This window comes from Pelodiscus sinensis, chromosome 3, assembly GCF_049634645.1.
Source record: "Pelodiscus sinensis isolate JC-2024 chromosome 3, ASM4963464v1, whole genome shotgun sequence".
Classification (NCBI taxonomy): Eukaryota; Metazoa; Chordata; order Testudines; family Trionychidae; genus Pelodiscus; species Pelodiscus sinensis.
The window spans coordinates 25,520,676-25,545,322 of record NC_134713.1 but is presented as its reverse complement, the minus strand read 5'-3'; the positions used below and the strand labels follow the sequence as shown (position 1 = coordinate 25,545,322).

The 24,647-nt window shown below is 40.4% G+C and overlaps 1 protein-coding gene across 9 annotated transcripts in view; it reads left to right on the top strand.

Moving 5' to 3' along the window:
* LPIN1 (lipin 1) overlaps positions 1–20,800 on the top strand; it is a 135,191-nt gene extending 114,391 nt beyond the window's left edge. For 8 of the 9 annotated variants that reach the window (XM_006138553.4, XM_006138554.4, XM_075923487.1 and 5 more), the window contains 9 exons: positions 448–540; positions 1,686–1,765; positions 4,239–4,383; positions 6,512–6,660; positions 10,760–10,846; positions 12,363–12,515; positions 13,638–13,752; positions 14,740–14,843; positions 17,118–20,800. In XM_006138553.4, coding sequence (XP_006138615.1) covers positions 448–540; positions 1,686–1,765; positions 4,239–4,383; positions 6,512–6,660; positions 10,760–10,846; positions 12,363–12,515; positions 13,638–13,752; positions 14,740–14,843; positions 17,118–17,277 — 1,086 coding nt within the window. In that variant the 3' untranslated portion in view covers positions 17,278–20,800. Of the gene's footprint in view, positions 1–250; positions 329–447; positions 541–1,685; positions 1,766–4,238; positions 4,384–6,511; positions 6,661–10,759; positions 10,847–12,362; positions 12,516–13,637; positions 13,753–14,739; positions 14,844–17,117 lie in introns of all 9 variants that reach the window. The other variant, XM_075923491.1, reaches the window with a different exon arrangement.
* The last annotated feature ends 3,847 nt before the right edge of the window (positions 20,801–24,647 follow it).

Sequence of the window (24,647 nt, the reverse complement as noted above, 5' to 3'; positions counted from 1 at the left end):
ACTTTTGTTTTAGGGGGAGTAAACAACCATCTTGCCCTTTAGTTTGTAGCCCTTTGTACCTAAGACCTCTTCCATAAAGCTAGTTGCCTGTTTTTTTGTTTTTGTTTTTATTTTTTGTAACTTGCAGTTTTCCCTAAAACAACCTCAGATCAGAGATCTATTATTTACCCATGCTAGTCATTATACTAATGCCATTTTATGCTTTCTTTTTCTTGATCTCTTTGTCTTTTTCCTTTAAAAACTCTTCTAGTATTCATGCTTAAGTTACTTCAGTGCAGTTCTGGATGCCATTAGGTTTTGCTTTTATAAAATTTATGGCCCACACACAGTATGTTTCCTTTTCTTTATCTTTGGTTGAAATTGTGTTCACCATTTCCCTTCGTTTGCATGCGTCAGGTTGTCTGTTTCTTTTGTTCCATTATTTATGTTACCATCCATTTATCACAGGCCACTGTGGAATCTATTATGAGGGATAAGATGCCCAAGAAAGGCGGAAGATGGTGGTTTTCATGGCGAGGGAGGAATAGCACTATCAAAGAGGTAAGTTTAAAAAGTAGATGAGGTTAGTGTTTGGATGAGGTTTGAATCTCGTGAACTTTTACCGATGTATCCTCCAGAGGTTGTGTTTCTACAAACAGAACAATACCCGGTCTGATTTTGGGACACACACAAGGAAGGCATTTATGGCCTGATCCAAATTCTGTAAATCAATAGAAAGTTTCCTATTGACCTCAATGGTTAAGGATGAAGCATTTGTCTATTTCACTTCTACATTTTTATTCATTGCATGTATAACCTTTATCAGCATAATCTAATGGATTAGATAGAGATCTGCAAACCAAGAACTTCTGAGTTATCCTCCTGTAAGACTAATTTAATATACGTCATTGTACAAGTTGCTCACCTTTTCTACAGTTCTGTTTCCACATTTAAAGGATAATGATATTTATTACTTGAGCAAGTTGGACAATTACAACAAAAGTTAACTTTAAGTGAAAAATAATTAAAGAAATGTTTCCCCACTTTTTGTTACTCCCACCCCATTTTTCAACAATCTTTGGGGATTGGGTGCTTAAATTACATTTTCACACTGTCTATAAACATTGAAGCACTGGGTAACCATTGATCTCTTTCCCGTTAGACATATTTCATCTTTAAAACTGATAACAAAATCTGTCTTTTACTTTCAAGAAATTGAAATACCTGTACTCTGTAGTTTTCTAAGTTTACATGAAATAGTCATTCTTGTGAATTTTAGTTATGAGCTTCATATAATTAGTTTTTCCTGCCATATTTTTCTGCAACTTGTTTAACTCCAAGAGTGACTCTATTCTGGGAAGTGTTTGGCTAAGGGATTGATCCCACAATTTCCCCCAATACTTGCCATTTGAAATCAGCTTTCTCTCTCTATCTGCCAAAGAAAAACAAGCTACATTTTCTGTCATGGTTTAAACATGTGAGTATGAGTGTTTTGTGCAGAAATTTTCCTAAAATAAACCCTTGCATTTTTTAATACATATATGCACAGAACCAAGTCTTGCGTGTCTTTGTCACGTGAACAGTCTTAGTGAAAGCAGTAGGACTACATGCACAAGTGACGCAAACAGGATTTGGCCCACAAGATTATTTCCTTTATATATTTCCCCTCTCTGTCTACTATGAAACTTTTTATATTTTTGTTTTAGGAAACCAAGCCAGCACAAGGTTTGAGTGGACAGGTGCTTGCTGCAGAAGAGGAGTCATCACAAATGAGCATTGCAGACAGGTATGCCAAAATAGGGCTGTAGCCAATGTAACTGGAACATTTAAAAATGAAAGCAGGATTTTTAAAGTCTTTGAATGGCAGAATAGGGTCAGGAACGAAATCTGAATGAGATTAGTAATCTGTGATGCTATCATATCACTGTGTTTGATCCTTTAATGTTGGTGAAGTTCATCCATGGTAAAATGCACTTCACCTGCATCAAGTCTAAGCAGATGAAGTGTGGGGGATTCTATTCAGGGCCAATTTGGGAAGCTGCAGAACTTTAGTGACCCTTTTCCAAACATTCTACATTTGTAAAACTGGGCTTTCTTGTTCTGGCATCTTTTGTTTTTGATCCTAGAAAAATGCAGGAAGTTTAGAAGCACCTACAAATAAATAAAAGTTGAGTGGAACATTTCCCAAAGCTTTTTGCACCTCACTGAAATCAAAACATCTCAGATCCTTATAATCGCCCCTTACTTTTGAAAACTTACATAGTCTGACTTCTCTTTATTTGCTTTGATATACCCCAAGGAAGCTCAAGGGCATAAACACCTTCTTTCAGAGAGAATCTTCTGTTATGTCTCCCATGCAGGGATAGAAAATTCCACAGCTTTCTATTACTTCTTCCAGGGAAAAGCAGGAGAAGGAATTCCAAAGCCAGAGGATCCTTCTAGCAGTTCTTATAATATCCCTCACTAGCCCCAGAATCTCCATATAGGGAGGATTCTGCAGGGCCAGCATTAAGTTACCTAAAGAAGTCCTATGAGGATGAAGTAACTCTCCCCCATCTGGTCTCCTTTTTTGCACAGTCCAAATCCCAAGGAGGTGCAACAGAATGGCCTAACATGGATAGAGCACTGTCCAGTTCTGTGCTGTCCTTGCTCAGATCTGCCAGAATTATAGCAGCGTAGAATAGTGATAGAGATGTAGCCGTGTTAGTCTGGGGTAGCTGAAGCAAAATGCAGGACAATGTAGCACTTTAAAGACTAACAAGATGGTTTATTAGATGAAGAGCTTTCGTGGGCCAGACCCACTTCCTCAGATCAAATAGTGGAAGAAAGTGACTACTTTCTTCCACTATTTGATCTGAGGAAGTGGGTCTGGCCCACGAAAGCTCATCATCTAATAAACCATCTTGTTAGTCTTTAAAGTGCTACATTGTCCTGCATTTTGCTATAGCAGCGTAGTGAGACTCACCTCTAGTTATGGGTCACAAAGGCTTTTTGGCGGCAGTCCAGGAGAACTGAGCACTGGTGGTTCCTCATTCCAGCTGATTTGTGCCAGAGCTGAGCTACAGCGCTTTGAGGCTTGGTAGTTCACAGCCCTGTCAGCTTGGCTGCATCAGTCATGAATGGAAAAAACTGTTGCCTCAATAACCTATCTTGTCTCAAATTGGCAAGATCCATGAATGGACCTGAGAGGGCACATCCCTCAACAGGGGCATTTGGTTCTGTTGCCCCTTACCTGTTTGTTTAAAGAAGAAGCCTTAAAACAATATTGGAACTACTCCTCACTTATTGTTCCATGTTTGAGTTTTAAATGACTTCAGAAACAGATCAGGCTGAATGTGTTGAAGGCAACCATTCCATGGTAAATAGAATACTGAGTAGCAAGCAGTTTTTAGACCATATATAGTATCCACAGCGTCAGGCAGACTATAGCTTTAAAAGCTGTCAATCACAACACGCAGTGCTTATGATATGAGGGTCAGGATTTCCCAACAACATGCAAGACCCAGGTGTGATGGAAAAGAATGTGAATGGTGATATATTAAAGATCACATTGGCAGTTAAGAATATTGGAAGCTACTGCCTAATATGACAGTTCTGTTTACCATTAAAATTCTTTCTTATCTGAAAAGTTTTTTTCCTTGACAGATTTGGTAGGAAAAATAGTTTTATAATGATGCACACTTAAACTAATATCATGCACAGGAACAAAAAGTTGCTGGCATTTTGAATAGGGCAATCCTGCCAAAGCTTCTAGTAAAAATATAATCCCAGTGAGAAAAATTGCTGCTTTCACAAAGAATGGATGGTGCAGGTTATTTTCCATTAGAAAGTTGCACTAATCATGTTTTAGGATTATTTTCCAATTGCTGAATCCTTTGTAGACTAAATATATTATTTTCTTTTCTTCCTTGGAATGAAATTTCTTAGTAATGCTCACATTAAAAAACTCAGGGTATAAAAATCTATTAGTATGGACTGTAATTTAAATCTGTTAACATAAAGTGACAAAACTAGCATATAGAAAAAGGAATGACTAGCAGAACCCAAATATGAATAATGGAAGGACATGTGTGACTTAGAATTCAGCACTTTGACGTATTTGTAAAGCCATGTTGTAAATAACCTCCCAAGAGACATTACTTAGAAGCAGAGAATCAATTGACTTATTCAGTGAGTCAGTGGTAATGTATTTTTAATGCATACCCAAATGCATTTACTGAGTGATGATAGAATTATTTTCTGTGTGTGTGATGTTCCAGAATAAAAGATGAATCTTCTTCAAGTGATGAAGACCCAAGAGCTACAAAACCAAACATTGGGTCATTGCAAACCAACTCAAGTCATCTCTCATTATTGTCAGGAGTCAGTTACAAAAAGACCCTTCGACTCACTTCTGACCAGCTTGTGAGTTATTTTTACCTATTCCTTCTGTAATGTCATTTCTAGAACAACAGACACAATGCAGTTATACTGGCTAGCACAAAGTCAGTGAACTGTTAGTATTAGTAGACCTTATGAAATTTTTTAAAAAAGTCTTAATGGTCAAAGTAAATCTTATGCTTAATGTCAAAGGTGTTGGGTTGACAAATCAGGAGACAGAGATCTTGTACCCTGGGAGCCTAGAATTAAACTGTGAAGTCTGCATTAAAGCACCTAAATAAGCAACCTGGTTTTCAAAAGTGCATAGCACCCAGAAGTTCCCATTACACCTGTTGAGAGTCTGTGTATGTTTTATGTCATGGATGAAATTCCGTACTGTGCCTTTAAGTCCTTGTCTGCACTAGGGAGTTATTTCAGAATAACCCCCTTTATTTTGAAATAATAAGTAGAGTGTCCACACTACCAAGCCAGTTATTTCGAAATAATGGCCTGCTTATTTTGAAATCTTTACTCTTGCTTTCACGGAAAAGAAGCTTTTTTTGAAATAGTTATTTCAGGAGTTATTTCAAATTTAGTTATTTTGAAATAATTTTCTAAGAGGCATGGAACAGAACTGGCAACCCAGGTATGGGTTTTAAGTAACCTTTGTATACTTCCTAACTTGGGCTGCCCTTGAGACTACAGAGGCCCTGGAAGTTATTTAGCAGTACTAGGGGACTCTCTAAGTTAGAGCAGCCTCCCTGCCCTGCTTGATGGCCTGCAGTGCTGCCAGGAATCACCACAGGGATCTGTGCTGTTGTCCTTTCCCAGTGACCTCCATCTGAGTCCCATCCTGTCCTCAGCATGCCCCATGCCAAGTTCTGTAAGGGAGTCCTTACAGGAGAGCTTCATGGCTGTTGTACACAAGAACCTTCCACCAGCTGGAAATGAGGCATTTAAGGTTCCTTTACGCTGCTCCAGCTCTTTTACCTGGTTTAAAGGGGCCAGGTCCTCTGTGTGTGTATGTACACATGCATTCACACATCTATGTGTGTGTACGTTGTCTCTCTCTCCCTCCCTCCCTCCCCCTGCCTTCATGCATGCATGCACGCGTGCGCGCGCGCGCACACACACACACACACACACAAAAGGTACGTCTAGACTACAGGCTTTTTTTAACAGAAGTTTTGTCGACACATACTGTCGACAAAGAGCATCTAGACTACATCCAGTTCTGTCGACAGAGCAAGCCGCTTTGTCGACATGACAGTGTAGACGCAAAGTACAATGTAGATGCAATAATGCCTTTTCTCAACAGAACTCTGTCAACAAAAGGCATTATTCCTCATAGAATGAGGTTTACAGCCGTTGACAAAACTGCTGAGTTCTGTCGACGTTATGTCGACAGAACTCAAAGGCAGTGTAGGTGCAGGTATAGTTTTGTCGACAAAAGTCCATTTCTGTAGACAAACCCCTGTAGTCTAGACACGCCCAAAGTTAGCAGGATGTAAAACATCTGCTTATGAATTTAGTGTGACCAGGACAATAGTAACTTCATTCTTCTGCATGGAAGTGTTGTGATTAAAGTGGGTAAATAATGCTGTTGCTGTCAAGCCCAGTGCATTAATACTTGATTTTGGAAAATGTGACTAGTTAGGAAAATGCAATTTCTCACATCTACACACACAGCTAATTAATTTTCAGATGCAAACAAACTTGAGAAATACAACATTAGGAATCCCACTGCTGCCAGGTAGCTAAATGAGAGTGTTCCCTGTAGTTGGCAAAAGCTCTGGAGTTTGCCTCAAGAGACAGATCTGGTTTATTGGTCGTATTGTGTAACAAATTGAGAGCAGGGGTGCACAAAGACACGGGCTTATTTTTCAGATGTGGTAGTTGCAGAGGTCTGAAGCCAATATCTGATTTTTGCTGCCAAGAACACTTTAGGCCCTACCATGCCACTGGTTGTAAAGCAGAGCTCCTATTGTTTTTAATTCTGCATATGAATCAAGGGCACAGCATAGCCATTGCATCTAAACTTTTGCTTCCATTATTCAGTAGAGTGTCCCGTGACAGAAAAGGGATGAAAGCAAATAGCACCTTCTCATTTGTGTTTATACTGTTCTTGCCATTTCACCTGCACAAGTTTGATCTCACTAATAACGTTTCACAGAAAAGTCTGAAACTCAAGAATGGTCCTAATGATGTGATCTTTAGTGTTACGACACAATATCAAGGCACGTGCCGCTGTGAAGGCATCATCTATTTATGGAATTGGGATGACAAGGTTATTATTTCTGACATCGATGGAACTATCACAAGGTAACTTGACAAACAGGGCAAGATTTTACCTACCAGGCAATATCTTCTTCGGGCCCAAAAAATGATTACTATGATGACATAGGGTTGGAACAAGGGATCATCATGTTCAGGCTTTGAATTTTCATGTTCGACATGTTTTTCATATGAAACAAGAAATATAAGGTGCTCCTACTACATTGACTGGAATGTTAAAGGCTGGTATGTGTGATAACATTAATCTATTTGTTACTTATAGACTTTTCTGTGGTGCTTATAGTAGTAATATCTGTGCACCTTGCACACATTAATGAGTTCATTTTTGTGTCCCATCTGTGAGGCACACTGTACGGATACTCATAGAATCACAGAATCGTAGAACTGGAAGGGACTTCAAGAGGTCATCAAGTCAAGTCCCTTGACCTCACGGAAGGACCAAGCACCGTCTAGATCATCCCTGATAGAAGTCTATCAAACCTGCTCTTAAATATCTCCAGTGATGGAAATTCACAACTTCACTAGGCAATTTATTCCAGTGTTTAACCACCCTGCCAGTTAGGAAGTTTTTCCTAAAGTCCAACTGAAACCTCCCTTGCTGCAATTTAAGCCCATTGCTTCCTGTTCTATCATCAGAGGCCAAGGAGAGCAATTTTTTCCCTTCTCCTTAAAACTCCCTTTCAGATACTTGAAAACTGTTATTATGTCCCTTCTCAGACTTCTTTTTTCTAAACTAAATCAGCTCAGTTCTTTCAGTCTTCCCTCATAGCTCATGTTTTCTAGGCCTTTAATAATTTTTGTTGCTCTTCTCTGGACCTTCTCCAATTTCTTCACATCTTTCTTGAAATGTGTACCCAGTACTAGACACACTACTTCAACTGAGGCCTAATCAGTGCAGAGTAGAGCAGAAGAATGACTTATTGTGTCTTACACACAACATCCTGTTAATGTACCCTAGAATCATGTTTGCTCTTTTTGAAACAGTGTCATGTTGTTGACTCATATTCAGCTTGTCCCTTTCTGTAGTACTCCTTCCTAGACAATCACTTCCCATTCTGTATGTATGAAACTGATTGTTCCTTCTTAAGTGGAGTACTTTGCATTTGTCCTTCTTAAACTTCATCCTGTTTACCTCAGACCATTTCTCTAGTTTGTCCAGATCATTTTGAATTATGATTCTATCGTCCAAAACACTTGCAACCCCTCCCAGCTTGGTATCATCTGCAAGCTTAATAATCATACTCTCTATGCCATAATCTAAATCATTGGTAAAGATATTGAACAGAACTGGTCCCAAACAGACCCCTGCATAACCCCACTTGTTATGCCCTTCTAGCATGATTGTGAACTGTTAATAACTACTCTCTGAGAATGATTATTCAGATAGTTTTGCACCCACATCATAGTAGTCCGATCTATGTTGTATTTCCATAGTTTATTCATAAGATCATGTGAGACCATATCAAATGCTTTACTAAAGTCTAGGTATACCTCATTCACCGCTTCTCTACAAGTCTTGTTATCCTATCAAAGAAAGCTACCAGATTGGTTTTGACATGATCTGTTTTTTTTCAAATCTATGCTGGCTGTTACCTGTCACCTTATTATTTTCCAGTTGTTTGTAGATTAATTCCTTAATTACTTGCTCCATTATCTTTCCGAGCACAGAAGTTAAATTGACTGTTCTATAGTTTCCTGGGTTATTCTTATTTCCCTTTTTATAGATGGGCACTATAGCTGCCCTTTTCCAGTTTTCTGGAATCTCTCTGGACTTCCATGACTTTTCAAAGATAACACCTAAAGGCTCTATCAGCTCCTTGAGTAGTCTAGGATACATTTCATCAGGCCATAGTGGCTTGCAGACATCTAACTTTTCTAAGTAATTTTTAACTTGTTCTTTTTTAATTTTAATTTCTAAACCTACCCCATTTCCACCATCATTCACTATGTTAGGCATCTTGTCACCATCAATCTTCTTGAACCTAACCCAGAACCTAACCCAGAGACTCTTAACAAGTCTGTCTCCTAAGTCCATCTACACCTCAGCTCAAGTGTATACATTTTTAATATATTAGGCAAAACCTCCTCCCTTTTTCCCCCTGCCTATCCTTCCTTAGCAAGCTGTACGCTTCTATACCAATCGTGTGTATTATCCCACCAAGTCTCTGTGATACCAACTATGTTGTGTTTGTTTATTATCATTTTAAGTTCTTCCTGCTTATTCCTTACCTTCCTAAGATAGGGTATGTCTACACTACCCTCCTAGTTCGAACTAGGAGGGTAATGTATGCATACCGCACTTGCTAATGAAGCCCGGGATTTGAATTTCCCGGACTTCATTAGCATAAGCGGGGAGCCGCCATTTTTAAATCCCCGCTGCTTCGAACCCCGTGTAGCGCGGCTACACGGGGCTCGAACTAGGTAGTTCGGACTAGGGTGCCTATTCCGAACTACCGGTACACCTCGTTTCACGAGGAGTACCGGTAGTTCGGAATAGGACCCTAGTCCGAACTACCTAGTTCGAGCCCCGTGTAGCCGCGCTACACGGGGTTCGAAGCAGCGGGGATTTAAAAATGGCGGCTCCCCGCTTATGCTAATGAAGCCCGGGAAATTCAAATCCCGGGCTTCATTAGCAAGTGCGGTATGCATACATTACCCCGCTAGTTCGAACTAGCGGGGTAGTGTAGACATACCCATACAGATTTGATTTAGTTCCCCAGTTCTCTCTTGCCCCTCCTTTATCTTTGCTATTATAGCCCATGCTCCCTCCCATTTCTGACTCATCTCCCAGGTCTCCATGTTCTTCACTTACCTGTGGGCTTTCGTCACCTACCCCCATCAAACCTAGTTTAAAGCCCTCCTCACTAGGTTAGCCAGTCTGTGTCCAAGTACTCTCTTGCCCTTCCTTGAAAGGTGAACCTTATTCCTGCTTATCAGTCCTCCTTCTTGGGACAGCATCCCATGGTCATGGAATCCAAAGCCCTCCTGGCAACACCATCTTTTCAGCCAGCCATTCACCTCCAGGATTCACCTGTCTCTGTCTGGGCCCCTACCATTGCCTGGAAGGACTAAAGAAAATACCGCCTGTGCTCCATACTTCTTCACCTGTACTCCCAGAGTCCTTCACTTTTGTTCTGTTGAAAGTCACACCTCACGGTATCATTAGTGGCCACATGGATGAGTAGCATGGGGTAGTAGTTAGAAGGCTGGATAATCCTTGACAGTACCCTCGTAACATCTCGGATGCGGGCCCTTGGCAGGCAGCATATCTCCCAAGATGACATGTCAGGGCAACAGATGGGTGCCTCCACCCCCCTCAAAAGACAGTCTCCAACTATCACTACTCTGTTTCCTCCTCGCAATGGTGGCTGCAGACCTCCCAGTCTCGGGAGTAGAAGGCTTCTCCTCTTTTGCTTTTAGAGATTCTGGCTTTAGAGATATTACCAATGCGTGAACTAATCCAGTCAGATAAGGCAGCATGATTTAGTGGACTGGACACCAGAATAGGATTGAGGAAGTCTGTGATCTACACCTGTGATTGAGTGATTGGGTTGTGATTAAGTCATTTCACTGTGCTGTGCCACTGTTTTCCATCTCCACCTTGTGGTACATTGTCTGTCTTTTCTTTTGCATTGTAAGCTTGTCAAGGTAGGCACTGTCTGATTGTATCTGTACTGTGCTTTTCACAGCAGAGCCTCTGCGTGCTACATAATATAAACACTTACAATGGAGCCAGAAAAGCTATTTCCTCCATTTTATAGATGGTGAACTTAAGCCCAGAGGCATTGATCCTCAAGAGAATGTAGTTGGCTAGCTCCCATTGAAATCAATGGGTGGTAGATGCCTTTGAGGATCTGGACCAGATGCCTTTGAGGATCTGGACCAGAAGGATTAAGTTATTTGCCAAGATCACACAGAAGATCTGTGCCATATCTTGGTATAAAACTTTGATCTCTTGAATCTCAGGCCAGTGCAATAGCCAACAGACTATCAAATGAATGCATAGGAGGGACTATATCAATACCACCCTTTCCTTGAAAAAATATAATTTACAGTTGCTTCTGCCTGTTCTTTGGGAGTTCTTTCTTGTAGTTCATTTGCTGTTTTTTTGCCCATCTTTATTCAGGTCCGATACTTTAGGTCATATTTTGCCCACTCTCGGCAAGGATTGGACACATCAAGGGATTGCAAAGTTGTACCATAAAGTGAGCCAGTAAGTACTCAGCAAATATCTTCATGTTAATTTCTCTCAATTGAAATGCAAAACCAAATGCCTATTCACAGCTCTAAGGTGTTGTAGCAGCTATTTACAAGAAATGAGTAAATTACATGTATAACAGGAAAGATAAATAGGATCATGCTAAATGGCGAAGGATTTAAAAGTGACACGAAGCTTGTGCTTGATGCAGTCATGTAGGGAGAACTTGTAGAGTAGGGATGGGGAACCTTTTTTGGGTTGGGGGAGCCAGTGACCTACAGAAAAATCAGTCAGATACCATACACAAGTGAAAAGCAAAAAAATACAAAACAAAACCCTACTGACTTGGCCCTCAACTGTGAAGAGAAAGACACTCTCCACATTCCCCCCCACACCAGAGCTTAGTGGGGCCCAGCCTGATAGATGTTTTCTGCTCCATCTCTGCGGTGGGTTGGGGCCTGGAGCCTTGGGACACCCCTGGGCCTTGGGGTCTGGGTCCATGCAAGCCGGGGGTTGCAAGTGGTCCCCAGGCCTGAGGTTCCCCACTCCTACTGTAGAGGGATGCAAAGAGCTGATGGGGAAGGGAAAGTTGATGGTATTTCAGTGTCAGAGAAAAACATGGTGGTTGAAATGTACGATAAGGGCCTTGACAAGCACTTGGTAGCCTGCAAAGATGTGTCAGTTTTTAAAGACCAAGGCTGGGGCTTTGAGATGTTCTACTGTAAGAAGTAACAAGGTTTAGATAGTCTGGATGGGTGCATCCGGGGAGAATCGAAGTCAGAGAGAAGTTTTCAAGCCCCACAGAGTAAGATCAATACAACCTGAAAGCTCACATAGCAAACGGTGTTTTGTTCTATGAATAAACCCTTGTATTTGAAAATATTTGTTTTGGATTTTTTTTAAGATTAACATTGCTAAATCTGCTACTGAAGGCAGCTGTTAGGGCTTTCATGGCCATAAGTTTGAGTTTCCCTGTTTAAATTACTAAATTAATTATATAGCAGCTAGATATCACAGATTGACACTATGTAAATGCCTAAGGGTGAGATTTAATGCCCTAATTCACATTTAATAGTACGTTACTTTATAAACAGTCCTATTACTGGAGTTGTGGAGTAATGTGCTATTAAACCAGAGAAAGGATATCAGAATCTGAAAGTAAGGTTAATGCGACAGTGTTGCTGGATGCATAATGTTCTGTTCTTAACAGGAGACATTTTAATACATGATAAGGGATGTGATGCAAACACCCAGAGCCAGATTTTATATGACAGCAGTACAAATCCTAAGAGAGATACTGTACTGGTATAAATTAGTAACTTCACTGGAGCTATGCAGATTTTTGCTATCTGGCTTGTAATGTTTTAACTCCTTTGCAATAATTTTTGAGTTCTTATGGAGTAAAGAGTTGATAGATCTGAATCTCTAATTGTTATGTCTTATATCACAGGCAAATAACATATCACAATATTGAAAATACCTGCTTTAATAATAAAGTAATTTCTTCCTGGTTTGTTTGTTTGTGTGATAGAAACGGGTACAAATTTCTGTATTGCTCAGCACGAGCTATAGGAATGGCAGACATGACCAGAGGGTATTTGCACTGGGTGAACGAACGAGGAACAGTGCTACCTCAAGGACCTTTGTTGTTAAGTCCAAGCAGCTTGTTCTCAGCCTTTCACAGGTATCATTATGGAGTAGCTTGTATCCAATAAAATATTTGCCTATTAGGTGACCACTTCACATTATTCTCAGAGTTTCCAATAGGAGTACAGCTAGTTCGGATTAGAAGCCTAATCCGAACTAGCTACTCCGTGCCTCGTGTAGCCGCGCGGCACGGGGTTCGAACTAGCCGGCATTTAAAAATGGCGCTGGCCGGCTTCATGCGAATGAAGCCCGGGAAATTCAAATCCCGGGCTTCATTTGCAATTGCGGATGACTACATTACCCCCCCTAGTTCGAACTAGCGGGGTAGTGTAGACATACCCATAGAGAACCCATACAAAGGGAAAGCTATTATAAACCTATTGACCCATTCTGCAGCTTTCAGTAAGGCAGTTTATATCATAGGGTACGTCTAGATCGATCTAGGGAGGCTAATGAGGGTGAGCAGAATTGCAAATCAATCCGGGATTTAAATATCCCGCGCTTGATTTGCATGTTCCCGGCCGGTTGCCATTTTAGAAATTGACTAGCCCGAAGTAACTGCCCACGTCTACACGTGGCAGTGAAACAGGATTCCGATTTAAAGCCCCTAACTCGAATTAGCTGGTAAACCTCATTGCAGGAGGAATAACAGCTAATTCGAGTTAGGGCTTTAAATTGGAATCCTGTTTCACTGCCGCGTGTAGACACGGTCAGTTACTTCGGGCTAGTCAATTTCTAAAATGGAAACCGTCTGGGAAAATGCAAATCAAGCGCGGGATATTTAAATCCCGGATTGATTTGCAATTCTGCTCGCCCTCATTAGCCTCCCTAGATCGATCTAGGGGGCTAGTGTAGACGTACCCATAAACACATCTTTATTTAGAAACTGCTGTCTATAATCCCCTGCCTTTGTTTAGTAGCCACATCTTTACCACAGGGTTTTTAATGAAAGCTTGTTTTTGCTGTAAACTTGATCTGTGCAAATATGGGGACAGTTATTTACATTCAATAGGAGCTCTGGCTTCTAAATGAAGGTTATATAGGGGCTTTCAGTTCTAGAATCCAGCTAGGTGAAATGTATTAAATAAAATACATGTATTACATAAAATAAAAATAAAATAACTGATGTATTTATGAAATACCTCCTTTTTTATTTTAGGGAAGTGATAGAAAAGAAGCCAGAAAAGTTTAAAGTTCAGTGCCTGACAGACATCAAGCATTTATTTTATCCAAACACAGAACCCTTTTATGCAGCCTTTGGAAACAGACCTGCTGTAAGTAATAGCTAAAATTATTTTTGACTACAAAGTGCAGAAGTGCTGGTGATGTTGTTCAGTATTTCTTTTGTGGTAATGCCTCAGGGCCTCAAACAGAAATTAACACCATATTTTATTAGGCTCTGTAAAAAACAAATAATGCAAAGTCAATCTCTCCTCTAGAGATTTCACAGTTTAGGATGTAGATATGCAGTAGGTGAATAAAGAAACAAACATGGAGGGCAAAGTAGCAATAGAATCGTATGTGTTTGTATAAGTATGAAAAATCTGTAAAGTTCTTTGAAAACACTGAAAATAGTGACTTTCTTTGGTGCTGTTAGAAATGTGTATCCAAATTTTGCTCTCTTCAAGATAGCACAACCACAGTGAGCTTCATGTGATTATGTAGTATAAACCTGGGCAAAATGTGACAGGTAAAAGTTACTTAGCCACTTTTGAAAATTGTACTCTTTGTGTCTGTTTAATCTTCTCTAGCAGTTTTATGCTGACTTGGGGTTTGTCTACAACAGTGCATTAGCATTCACCAGTGTGGATTAAGTTCTAATCTTCATTAGTGTGTAGCCTGGGTAGTCTGGATCATGTTGCCATGTACTAAAAATTCCCTAACACATATTAACTTAGTTCTGTTACACACAGCACTATGTTAATATGCATCAGGGAACTCATGGTGCATGCTAGTGGGGTTCACAAGGGCCACTAACTGTGCGATATGCTGCTGAGGACAAGAATTTACACCTCTCTAGTGCACACTAATGCATCTTGTAGACAAGCCCTTAAGTAGTTCCTATGAATTTTGTTAGGCTTAGTTAATATGTGTAACATGCTAATATGTTACAGAAGCTTCAGATGCAGAATAACGTGTACATTCAGTACTAATATTTTGCACTTTACTATATATATTCTTCTGCTCTACATCTATATAGATTTATTGTGGAAAAACAGAGGTTTAATTAGTTTTAAGTTAACCTTTTTCTTTTTTGCTAGGATGTTTATTCCTACAAGCAAGTGGGGGTCTCGTTAAACAGAATATTCACAGTTAATCCCAAAGGGGAACTTATACAAGAGCATGCAAAAACAAACATCTCATCGTAAGTAATAATTTGTCCCAAGTACTTCATGGGCCATATACATCACCCAGCTGATTATGAGAGCAAAACCGAGGGTTTATTTGGCTTTATATTAACAGAGGTTTCCTAGTTTAAAATGAAATATTTGGCTTGATATAACATTTGATTACTTGACTATCAAGTCTCCACTATTCATTGAGCCAATCATTTAAAAAATTTGTTTACTTTATTCACTTAGGGTATGTCTACACAGCAATATTATTTTGAAATAACTAGCATTATTTTGAAATAATGTTGAAATACTGTCAAGCTGGAGGACTTTTTACTCTGACTCGTGTAACCCTCATTGTACGAGGAGTAAAGGAAGTTGGAGGAAAAGTGCTCATTTCTAAATAAGTGCTGTGTAGACACTCCCAATTTCAAAATAAGCTATTTTGAAATAAACTATGTAATTGACGTAGCTCAATTTGCGTAGCTTATTTCGAGTTAAGCCCTGCTGTGTAGATGCGCCCTTATAGGGATGCTGTCCACTTGTAGTTTCAAAAATAAGTTACATGTAGTTTCTTGAGTCTCTCTTACATTTTTTGTGATCTTTAAATAATTCTTTCTTTAAAGTTTCCTTTTTCAGAATTTATATGTGAAAGACTTAGGGCAAAAAAAGTTTAAAACTAACTATATAGTGGGCACAGCTAAAAGTGCCTATATACACATTCCTGTTCAACCGAGATTAATGGGAATTTTCCAGAGTTTAAACAAGCTGTTGGCTTGGTTTCAGAAGCACTCACACACTGCAGAAGTCCTGTTATAGCCAACATAACCACTCACATGAGCAGGGTTCTTCAGGCAGACCCTGAAAAAATATTAATAACTATATTTTTCTCTTTCAGTTATGGGATTCTAAGGGTAAACTGGTAACAATAGTGGATAGAAAAACGGTAGATTTAAATTTGCGAGAGTAATTACTCATGTGAGTAATTCTGTTATGGTCTTGTGATGCTCTTATTTGTTCTGGTGGACATTTAATCACAAGCACATTTCCATTGACTCAGTAGTAATACTTGTGTGAGTAGCTGCTCACAAGTGTAAGTGAGGATTTTTAATCCTTTATCTTGGAGAGGTATACAGAATGGTTTGCAGCAGGTAACCAAGACATCTAAAAATTATTTTATAGAGTCACAGATAGAGGAGAAACAAGAAATATAGGGAGGACTTCCCTTGTCCAACACCCTTGGGACTTGACTGGTCCCGGATGAAGGACTTTGCTGGGCCAGGGGGGTCATTTTGGACCCCTCGCCTAGCCCTTCTGGCCTGGCAGCTGGCCTCCCAGGCGGCTCCCCATCTTCTGCTGGTCCCGCTGCCCTGCTGGGCAGCCATCGCTGCTACGGCTCTAGGCAGCCACATGCACCTTGTGCTGGGGCTCTGGACAGCCATGTGTGTCAGGGTTCCCTTGGCAATTGCTTCCTGAGCAGCTGTGCACTGGAGCTCCCAACATCTCTGGGCAGCCCCACCATCAGCTGCCCTGCAGGGATCCTTACTGCAGGCCCTTCACCGGGACTCTCTGGTCCTACAACATCCATGCTGGATCATGGCTGTTGCTGGACCAGAGAATCCTGATTCAGAGAGTCTGAACCTGTAGTGCATATATAGTTATCATGCTACAGTCACTACATGTGAGCAGTCCTGAAACGGTAGATGGATTATTGCAATGTGATAGCTCAAGAAATGTCAGGAGTGAGTCAGCCAGGTGGAAAGAATGAAAAGTGATGTGGTTTGTGATGCTGAAGCCTCATAAACATTTTAGTCCAAATTTTCAACATTGTCTCATGATTTTGGGTGCCTGCAGTCCTCGCTTCTCTCCTTGAGCCACCTGAAAGAAGCTACATTGTTAGAGTATGAGTACTTAGCTGTTTTGAAATACATTAAACCTCTTTAGGATGTCTCAAGTTGGGGACCCAGAAAAAGGAGAAACTCCAAATTACTAGTCACTTTTGAAAATCTGGGCGTTAATGCTTGTTTTTTTAAAATACATAATTAATGAATGTGCACTTCACCACCTAGCCATTTCCAAATTGAGCTACCATAAACTGCTCTCAAACACATACACCTTTGAATATCACTGCTCAAAATGAATGCTGATGGAGGGATGGAAGTAGGCAGGTTGAATTGATCATTTCATGCAGATGAGCTTTGCATTGCATTTGTAATGTGCATGAGGGTTCCTAGAGTCTTAGGTAGGCATAAATGAAAATGAATAAACAATTTGAGATCATTTAAATGGCAATTTTCCTCCCCCAGTTACGTCAGACTCTGTGAGGTGGTTGATCACGTGTTTCCTTTGCTGAAAAGAAGCCATTCTTCAGACTTCCCTTGTTCTGATACCTACAGTCAGTTCACGTACTGGAGGGACCCACTGCTACCTTTTGAAAGCCAGGATATTCATCTGGACTCACCTTAAATGCATCCGCAGCTTCTTGGCCTCAGTTCAAAGGATTGGTTATCTTATATTTAAAAGGCACAGCTTGTTTTTTGCCTTGGACAGATCAGCTGGAATCCGTGCTGTTGTGAGCATTGTATGCATTTGTTAGAAGCAAATTTGGAACTGTGTTTCCATGCTTAACATCTGATTTGAAGTAATTAGGAATGGAAATAGTGCTTCCAGCTTCTCAGACAACATGCTTAAGATATGCAACACTCTTACGACAAAAGGGCAGTTACTCATGCAATAATACTGGTTTTCACTTAAAAATACTATAAGGTTTAGTTTAAGAAAGCAGTTTTCAATCTTTTCCACACCAGGTTCTCTCATGAATCATCTTCCCATCTATCCAGAACTCTCATCCATTTAGCAGGAGGGGAAGGGCAGGGTTTCAACACCTCAACACAAAATTGTACATTTCTGTACAGACTGCAACCTCTGTCAAATTAGAAATCCCTCATTTAAAAGAATGGACAATAATCCCCCTCTCCCCACAAACAAACATGGAATTATGTCACGAGTTATTGGGCCAGACCCTGAACTGGTTTAAATTGGCTTTTTTTCCCCCTGGGAAATAATGTACACTCACAATGTTTTTATTTCCCTTACTTTCTATTTAATCTGATTCTGTCATTCCTACTCACATTAAGAAATACCTTACTCCAAAGCCAATCCATTTGGATTAAGGCACAGTATAAGTATTCAAGTGGAAGAATTCAACCAACTGAGTGAAATCCTGGCCCTGTTGAAATAAATGGCAAAACTCCTGTTGACATCAATAAAGTAAAGATTTTACCCATTGATTGCACTGAGTTGCAATTTGCTGGAGGTGAGAACTTCAAGGGGTTTGTCAAAACTAAAAAGTATTTTGTGAAGCATTTTTTTTGGCTAAAATGTGAACTTGCTGCTGGTTAAGGATGCATCTCATGATTTCACCTTGCAGAATGTTTTCAGTTGTGTGTGTTTTGCTGTATATCTGGCCATCTCTGGAATCAATGAAATCTTCCTTTTCACTTTTAGATCTATAGCTGCATACTTTTTTTTTCTCATTTGCACAGACACTGGTTGTAGTTACTGCTCTGTTATGTTACTTACTTTTCAATGTCATAAATTTTACCGGCTTGCATTGAAGTCAATATTGCAGATCAGTCAAGAGCATTTTTCAAATAATGTACTGCGGTACTTTGCTTTAAAATGTATACTTCAACATGTGCCAAATGATCAAAAAAATTGTGCTTGGAGATGAGTAGTAAAATGATCACCTTATTTATTTTTAAAGATATTTGGCTGGGGAGTAACAGTCCAAAGCATAATTGTTCTCTGAAAATAGCATCATGGGATTCCATGTTCAGTGTATTTTCGTGTCTCTTGTATCAAATTTGCTCAGTTTATAAGGAAAGGATAGATCCTGATCCTGATTTAATTCAGTGGAGGTTTTGCCACTACTGGCACTAGTGGGAAATGGATTGGCACACCCAAATATGGATTTTCTAATAACTGGCCTTGAAAACTCACTGACTTCAGATATGAAAGTTAAGGGGTCAGTTCACATTGCCCTGCATCTTGAATAATCATTTATACAAGTGTCCAAAGTCTTTGCTTCTTGTACAACTCTGTGACTCAGGAGAAGACTATTATATGTGCTCTACAGGTGCACATATACTTTATTGAAATCAGCATTAGTGCACAAGTATGAAGAACACATTTTGACTTTCAGACCTTAGATCAAGGGTGCAAGGCTAGCAGTTCATAAATAAAAAAAACATTTGTTTTTGTTTCAAACTGAGCACATTTGGTATTGGGTCCTGGTGAGAAATCAGTGTGGGCCTCTAGGTGCCAATTGAAGAGAGTCATGTCTCTAAGTACAACCACACTTTAACTTACATGATGTGATTCTTGGATGTATAAACCAGGGATTAGGAGTAGTGATGTGAGTTTTTTAATCTCTGTATAATGCTTTAGTGAGATCAGTGCCACAGTACCGTTTTTGCTTACCACATTTTAAAAAGATGTTGAAAAATTGGAGAGGATGCAGAAAAGAGTTACAGAAATGATTCAAGGTTTGAAGACAATGACTGAGAAACTAAGGCTATGTCTACACAGCACTATTCTTCCAGAAAAAGCTATGCAAATTGCAAACCACAATTTGCATAGCTTTTTCTGCTTCTTTTTTCGGAAGAGGTTTTTCCGAAATTTGGCCTATCTATACTGGGCAAAATGTCAGAAAAAAATCTGTTTTTCAGAATATCCCTTCTTTCTCATAAAACGAGGTTTACAGGGATGCCAAAAAAGCGCATGTGCTCTTCCAAAAAAAATTTCGGAAGAGCAGACGCGTTCCCTGGATGCAGCCGAGTTTTTCCGGGATACCTTAGGTCTGCAATGTGGACCTAGCCTTAGTCTGTTTAATTTAGCAAAAGGAAAATTGAGGGGTGATTTAATTGCTGCTTCTGAGTATCATCAGAAGAAAATACTGGGTATTAAAGGGCTTTTTAATCTAGCAGAGAAAGGAAAAGAAGAATCAACAACAGGAAACTGAAGCCAAATTCAAATTGGAAATAAGGCAAAAAAATTTAAAAGTGAGGTGTGGATTCTCCACCACTTGATATCTTGAAATCAAGGTTGGATGCCTTTCTGAAAGATATGCAAAAGCCAAATACAAATTATTAGGCTCAATACAAGGGTAAAATGTAATGGTTTGTGATATATAGGAAGTCAGGCTGGATGCTCTACTGACCCCTTCTGGCTTAGATATTATTTATTATCTCTTGTCATTAACTGTTGAGTTACTGGATGAACATATTAGCCAGAGTCTATCTGTATTTATTTTGTTAGTGGCCTGTAGTAGTACATTTATTATATAAATTTTTTCCAGCCACTAGATAAGATGCTCTCAGTTCAGTTACCCTCCTGGAATACTTAAGGCCTTACTTTCAAAGCTGAGCATCTGGAGCATATTCACCCAGATCTCACCCAGAGCAAATTGCATCTGGAAGGAAGGTTTGTAGCATTTATTTGCTGATGTGCTATAAGTAGTGAATCCAGTTTTAGTAACCTTTTAGTACTGGAAACAAAATGGTAGCATAGATTAGTAGCTAATTTAAATAGTTTCATTTTGAGACCCTACTACATTATGAGGCACTGTGATCTGTCGAAGTTTGACTGTAGCTGTATAAACACAAAAAATATATTTCACTCTTAGCTAATATTTATTAAATTGGCCAAGGGTAGAGTAGTTGGGAAAATCACAAGCTTGTTCTGTTAGCAACACAAGATTTTGATTCTTTTTTAAGTGTACTCTGTTTTGCTTTGGCTGTCAAGCAGTTGTATGCATACATCTTTAATCTGGATTATTCATTCATAAAGAACAAAGTGTAAAGGTTAAAGGAATTCTTATTCTTTCTGTGAAAGAAAAATGTTGCCTGCTTTCAGTGTAATGGTGGTTTCTGTTACAGAAAAAAATACTTTTTGCTAACATAATGTAAATAAAGACACCAAATCACAATGTGCTCTATTTCAACAATAGACATATTATAAACAAGACTATGCAGTGGTGACTTTTGCTTATTTTCATCAATCAGATGACTGTCCCACAGGTGGCTGTAGGAGGAGGAGGATCATATGTGCATCTCATTAGTTATATTGAAGCTAAAATGTATTGACAACTTTTGGGGTTGGGTGAACTTTTTATTTTATTTTTTGGTTTGGCTCACCATTTCAATTCTATACAGGATTTGCTCAGTCTAGTGCATTGATGGAAATCATTGTAACACCTCGTTTTGATGAGCTGACTACAAAGATGTTACTATATATATATATATATATATATATATATATATAAAATAAATGCAAACAGCTGAAAAATAATTTTCTGACATTTCAGTTCTGAAACATCTTAAAATAGTCAGCTTTGGCCTTGTCTTTGGGCCAGTTTGAAAGAATATTGTGTGATGTGTTCATTAGTAATGATTTATCTTTATCAGGGTTACCCTCTGTCATGTTCAGGATTTGTAGCATTCACCCTGTGCCATCGCTGAAAGCCCGTGAGCCAAAGCTTATGGAAGATGCCATTGACAGTGGACTAGTCACTCTGTTTCTAGTCTCCCACTATCCCTGGCTGTCAGAAAGCACTGGAGCAGCCAGGCATACATTAGAGCAACCTGGGTGCTATCCTGTGGCAGGGGCCAAAGACTATGACTTGATCCAAAATTTGAGAGTTGCAAAGGCGCAAAGTCAGCTTTTTGGCTTCTCCTGCCCCATCCACCTCCCCTCCCCTCCCCCCCCCCCCAAGTCCTGGCCTAAGCACAGCTCGGCCTGACCTCAAAATGTGGACCTGGGTGCGGGTGCCCAACTCGCATCCTTCAGGAATGAATGAGAGAACCTGAATACATAAGGGTCTGCTAATCTCCCAGGGAAGGCAATACAGATGCGGTTATTGGCTAGAATAGGACCAGGACTGGACAGTAAGGTTTATTTTTCATTCTATTGCTGAGAAATAAACAAGAAAATTGCTGCTATTAATGAGAGCACAAAAAATACATTGTGGTCCCTCTGCTGGGTTTGCTGAGCAAATAATGACAGTCAGTTCCCAGTGCTGTCAGGCTGGCATTAGTTGATGATTAAAAATAAAGTTTGATAAAACATCATCTAAAGGTAAGTTCAAATCCATGATAAGATCCATGTTTGGGCAGCCCACACTCATGGTAGCCCCAGGCTTCTCTGTTGTCTGTTAAGCTCGGAACTGTGCAAAAGTTTATCCTAAAGCTTGTAGGGTTGCCAGGTATTCGGTATTGACCTGGACAGTCTGGTATTTTCACCTCCTGTCCAGTAAAAAAAAAATCAGAAAATACTGGACACTTAAAATGTATTTTCTGATTTCCTCCCCCCTCCGCCCCATGCCAGGAGGTGAAAATACCAGACACCTGGCAACCCTACCACACTCAGCAACAGGGTCCCCTCCCCTGCCCACCACCCGCTCTGATCCAGCCCCATGGCCCCTCTTGGACCCCCCTCTTCTCCCCACTTACTTGGTTCCACAGGGGAGCTCTCTTCCCACACAGAGTAAGAAAACAAAATGGCCACCAGCAAAAAAAACCCAAAGGCCTTAAAGGGGCCATGCTGTTTTGTTTTTTTTGCTTTAGTCTCCCCAGTGACTTAGACAAATTGGAGGATTGGGCCGCAAGAAATCTGATGAGGTTCAACGAGGACAAGTGCCAAGTCCTGTACTTGGGATGGAAGAATCCCAAGCATTGTTATAGGCTGGGGATCAACTGGCTCAGTAGCAGTTTTGCAGAAAAGAACCTGGGGATTACAGTGGCTGAGAAGCTGGATTTGAGTCAACAGTGTGCCCTTGTAGCCAAGAAGGCTAATGGCATATTAGGTTGATTAAGAGGAGCATTGCCAGCAGATCCAGAGATGTCATTATTCCTCTTTATTCGGCTCTGGTGAGGCCACATCTGGAGTACTGTGTCCAGTTCTAGGCCCCCAATCACAGGAAAGATGTGGATGCATTGGAGAGGGTCCAGCGGAGGGCAACCAAAATGATTAGGGGGCTGGAGCATACGTCTTATGAGAAGAGGCTGAGGGAGTTGGGTCTATTTAGTCTGCAGAAGAGAAGAGTGAGGGGAGATTTGATAGCAGCCTTCAACTTCCTTAAGGGAGGTTCCAAAGAGGATGGAGAAAGGCTGTTCTCAGTAGTGACAGATGGCAGAACAAGGAACAATGGTCTCAAGTTGCGGTGGGAGAGGTCCATGTTGGATATTAGGAAAAACTATTTCACAAGGAGGGTAGTGAAACACTGGAATGGAATGGGAAGTCTTGGCTTGACAAATCCCTGGGTGGATTGATTTAACTGGGATTGGTCCTGCCTTGGGCAGGGGGCTGGCCTTGATGACCTTCTGAGGTCCCTTCCAGCTCTATGGTTCTGTGATTCTAGGAGTTACGCACTTAAAACAGCCTCCTGCTGCTGCATGGAAAGAGATGTCTCCCAGTCTCTTAAATAAATATTTTTCCTTTAAATATATAGGTCAGGTAGTTGGAGCACTTAATGTGCACTGTGACTGGCACCAAATCCCTTGGGAGAGATTCTTGCAAGATGTAAAATCAAATACAAAAAACTACTTTGTTCAATATTCAGGACCAAATCTAAGCACTTGAAAATACGAAGCCTTCAGCTCACCCTCTTGTATGCACCCAAGCTGGGCACCCTTTTAAAAGGTCTCTTTGTATATCCACAGTAAAGATATGGCTTTGAAAAAGCACGAGTGATGCTGATGCCTAACACAGCAGATTACAGCCCTTACAGTTTTGGAGGAAAAGCAGGCCGTGTTTTTTGCCACAGTGTGTTTCATCTATGCAAGAGAAAGGCTGTTGTAGGTGATCACTAAGGATATTTTCTCTTTCGTTCCCCCATGCTCCTGGCTTTTTTGTGGCTCCCACTGAGGCAGCACACAGGGAGTGGTTCTGAAAGATCCTCTAGTCCTGCCTGGGAGAGGACTACAGAAGGGCTTGCAAAGGCTACTTTAGACATTCAGGTACAGCATGAGAACAGCGGGTTCAGGAACAGGGAGAAGCCTGGGGATGGTGGTGGTGGTGGTGAAAACAGCATGGATAGCAGCAGCAAACTCAGTGGTTTAGCACTGCCTCTCTGAAGTGCTGATATAACTGCTCTATGGCTTGAGGCTCATGGGCTCAGTGCTGAGCCTGGCTATTTGAGTTAGGCACTGGGCTCAAGCTTTGGCCTGACAGCATTTTGACTGAAACTGCTAGGCTCTTGCTTGGGGAGTGTTGTGTGAGAGAAATGAACAGGCCCTTTTTGACAGGTTTGCCAAGGAGGAGAGGATAAAACTTATCCTGAACCAATCTATTTTTTCAAGAGGGTATTGCGACCAGCAGAGGAAAGTAGCAGGTGCAGTTGCATTTAAATTTGAATTAAGTGTAGTACTCTCCTAGAAAGCCATATAGCAGTTCACCACTCTGAGGTAGAGTATACCGTTCTGTAAGATCACTTGGATCTACTTTCAAAAAAGATTTGCCACACAAAATTAATATTGAAAGCATCATGACTCAAGTTAGTTAAATCCTTTGATGAATTAGAGTCCCATGGACTTACTTAGAACCTAAGGACATGTCTACATGCTTTGCAGAACTGGAGAGTAACTAACTGTTCTTAATTTTTCTTATGGCTGCACTTTCAGATGGTTTCCAAGCCTGTAGTGATGCCAGGTGTTCAGTGTATTGCCAGCAGTCTGTTTATTGATAAAGGAAATCCATTTTGCCTTGCCTTGCTTTTCATGAGTTTTGCAAACAAATGACCCCTTCCTGTGATTCATTTTGTGTGGGTTTTGTAGGTT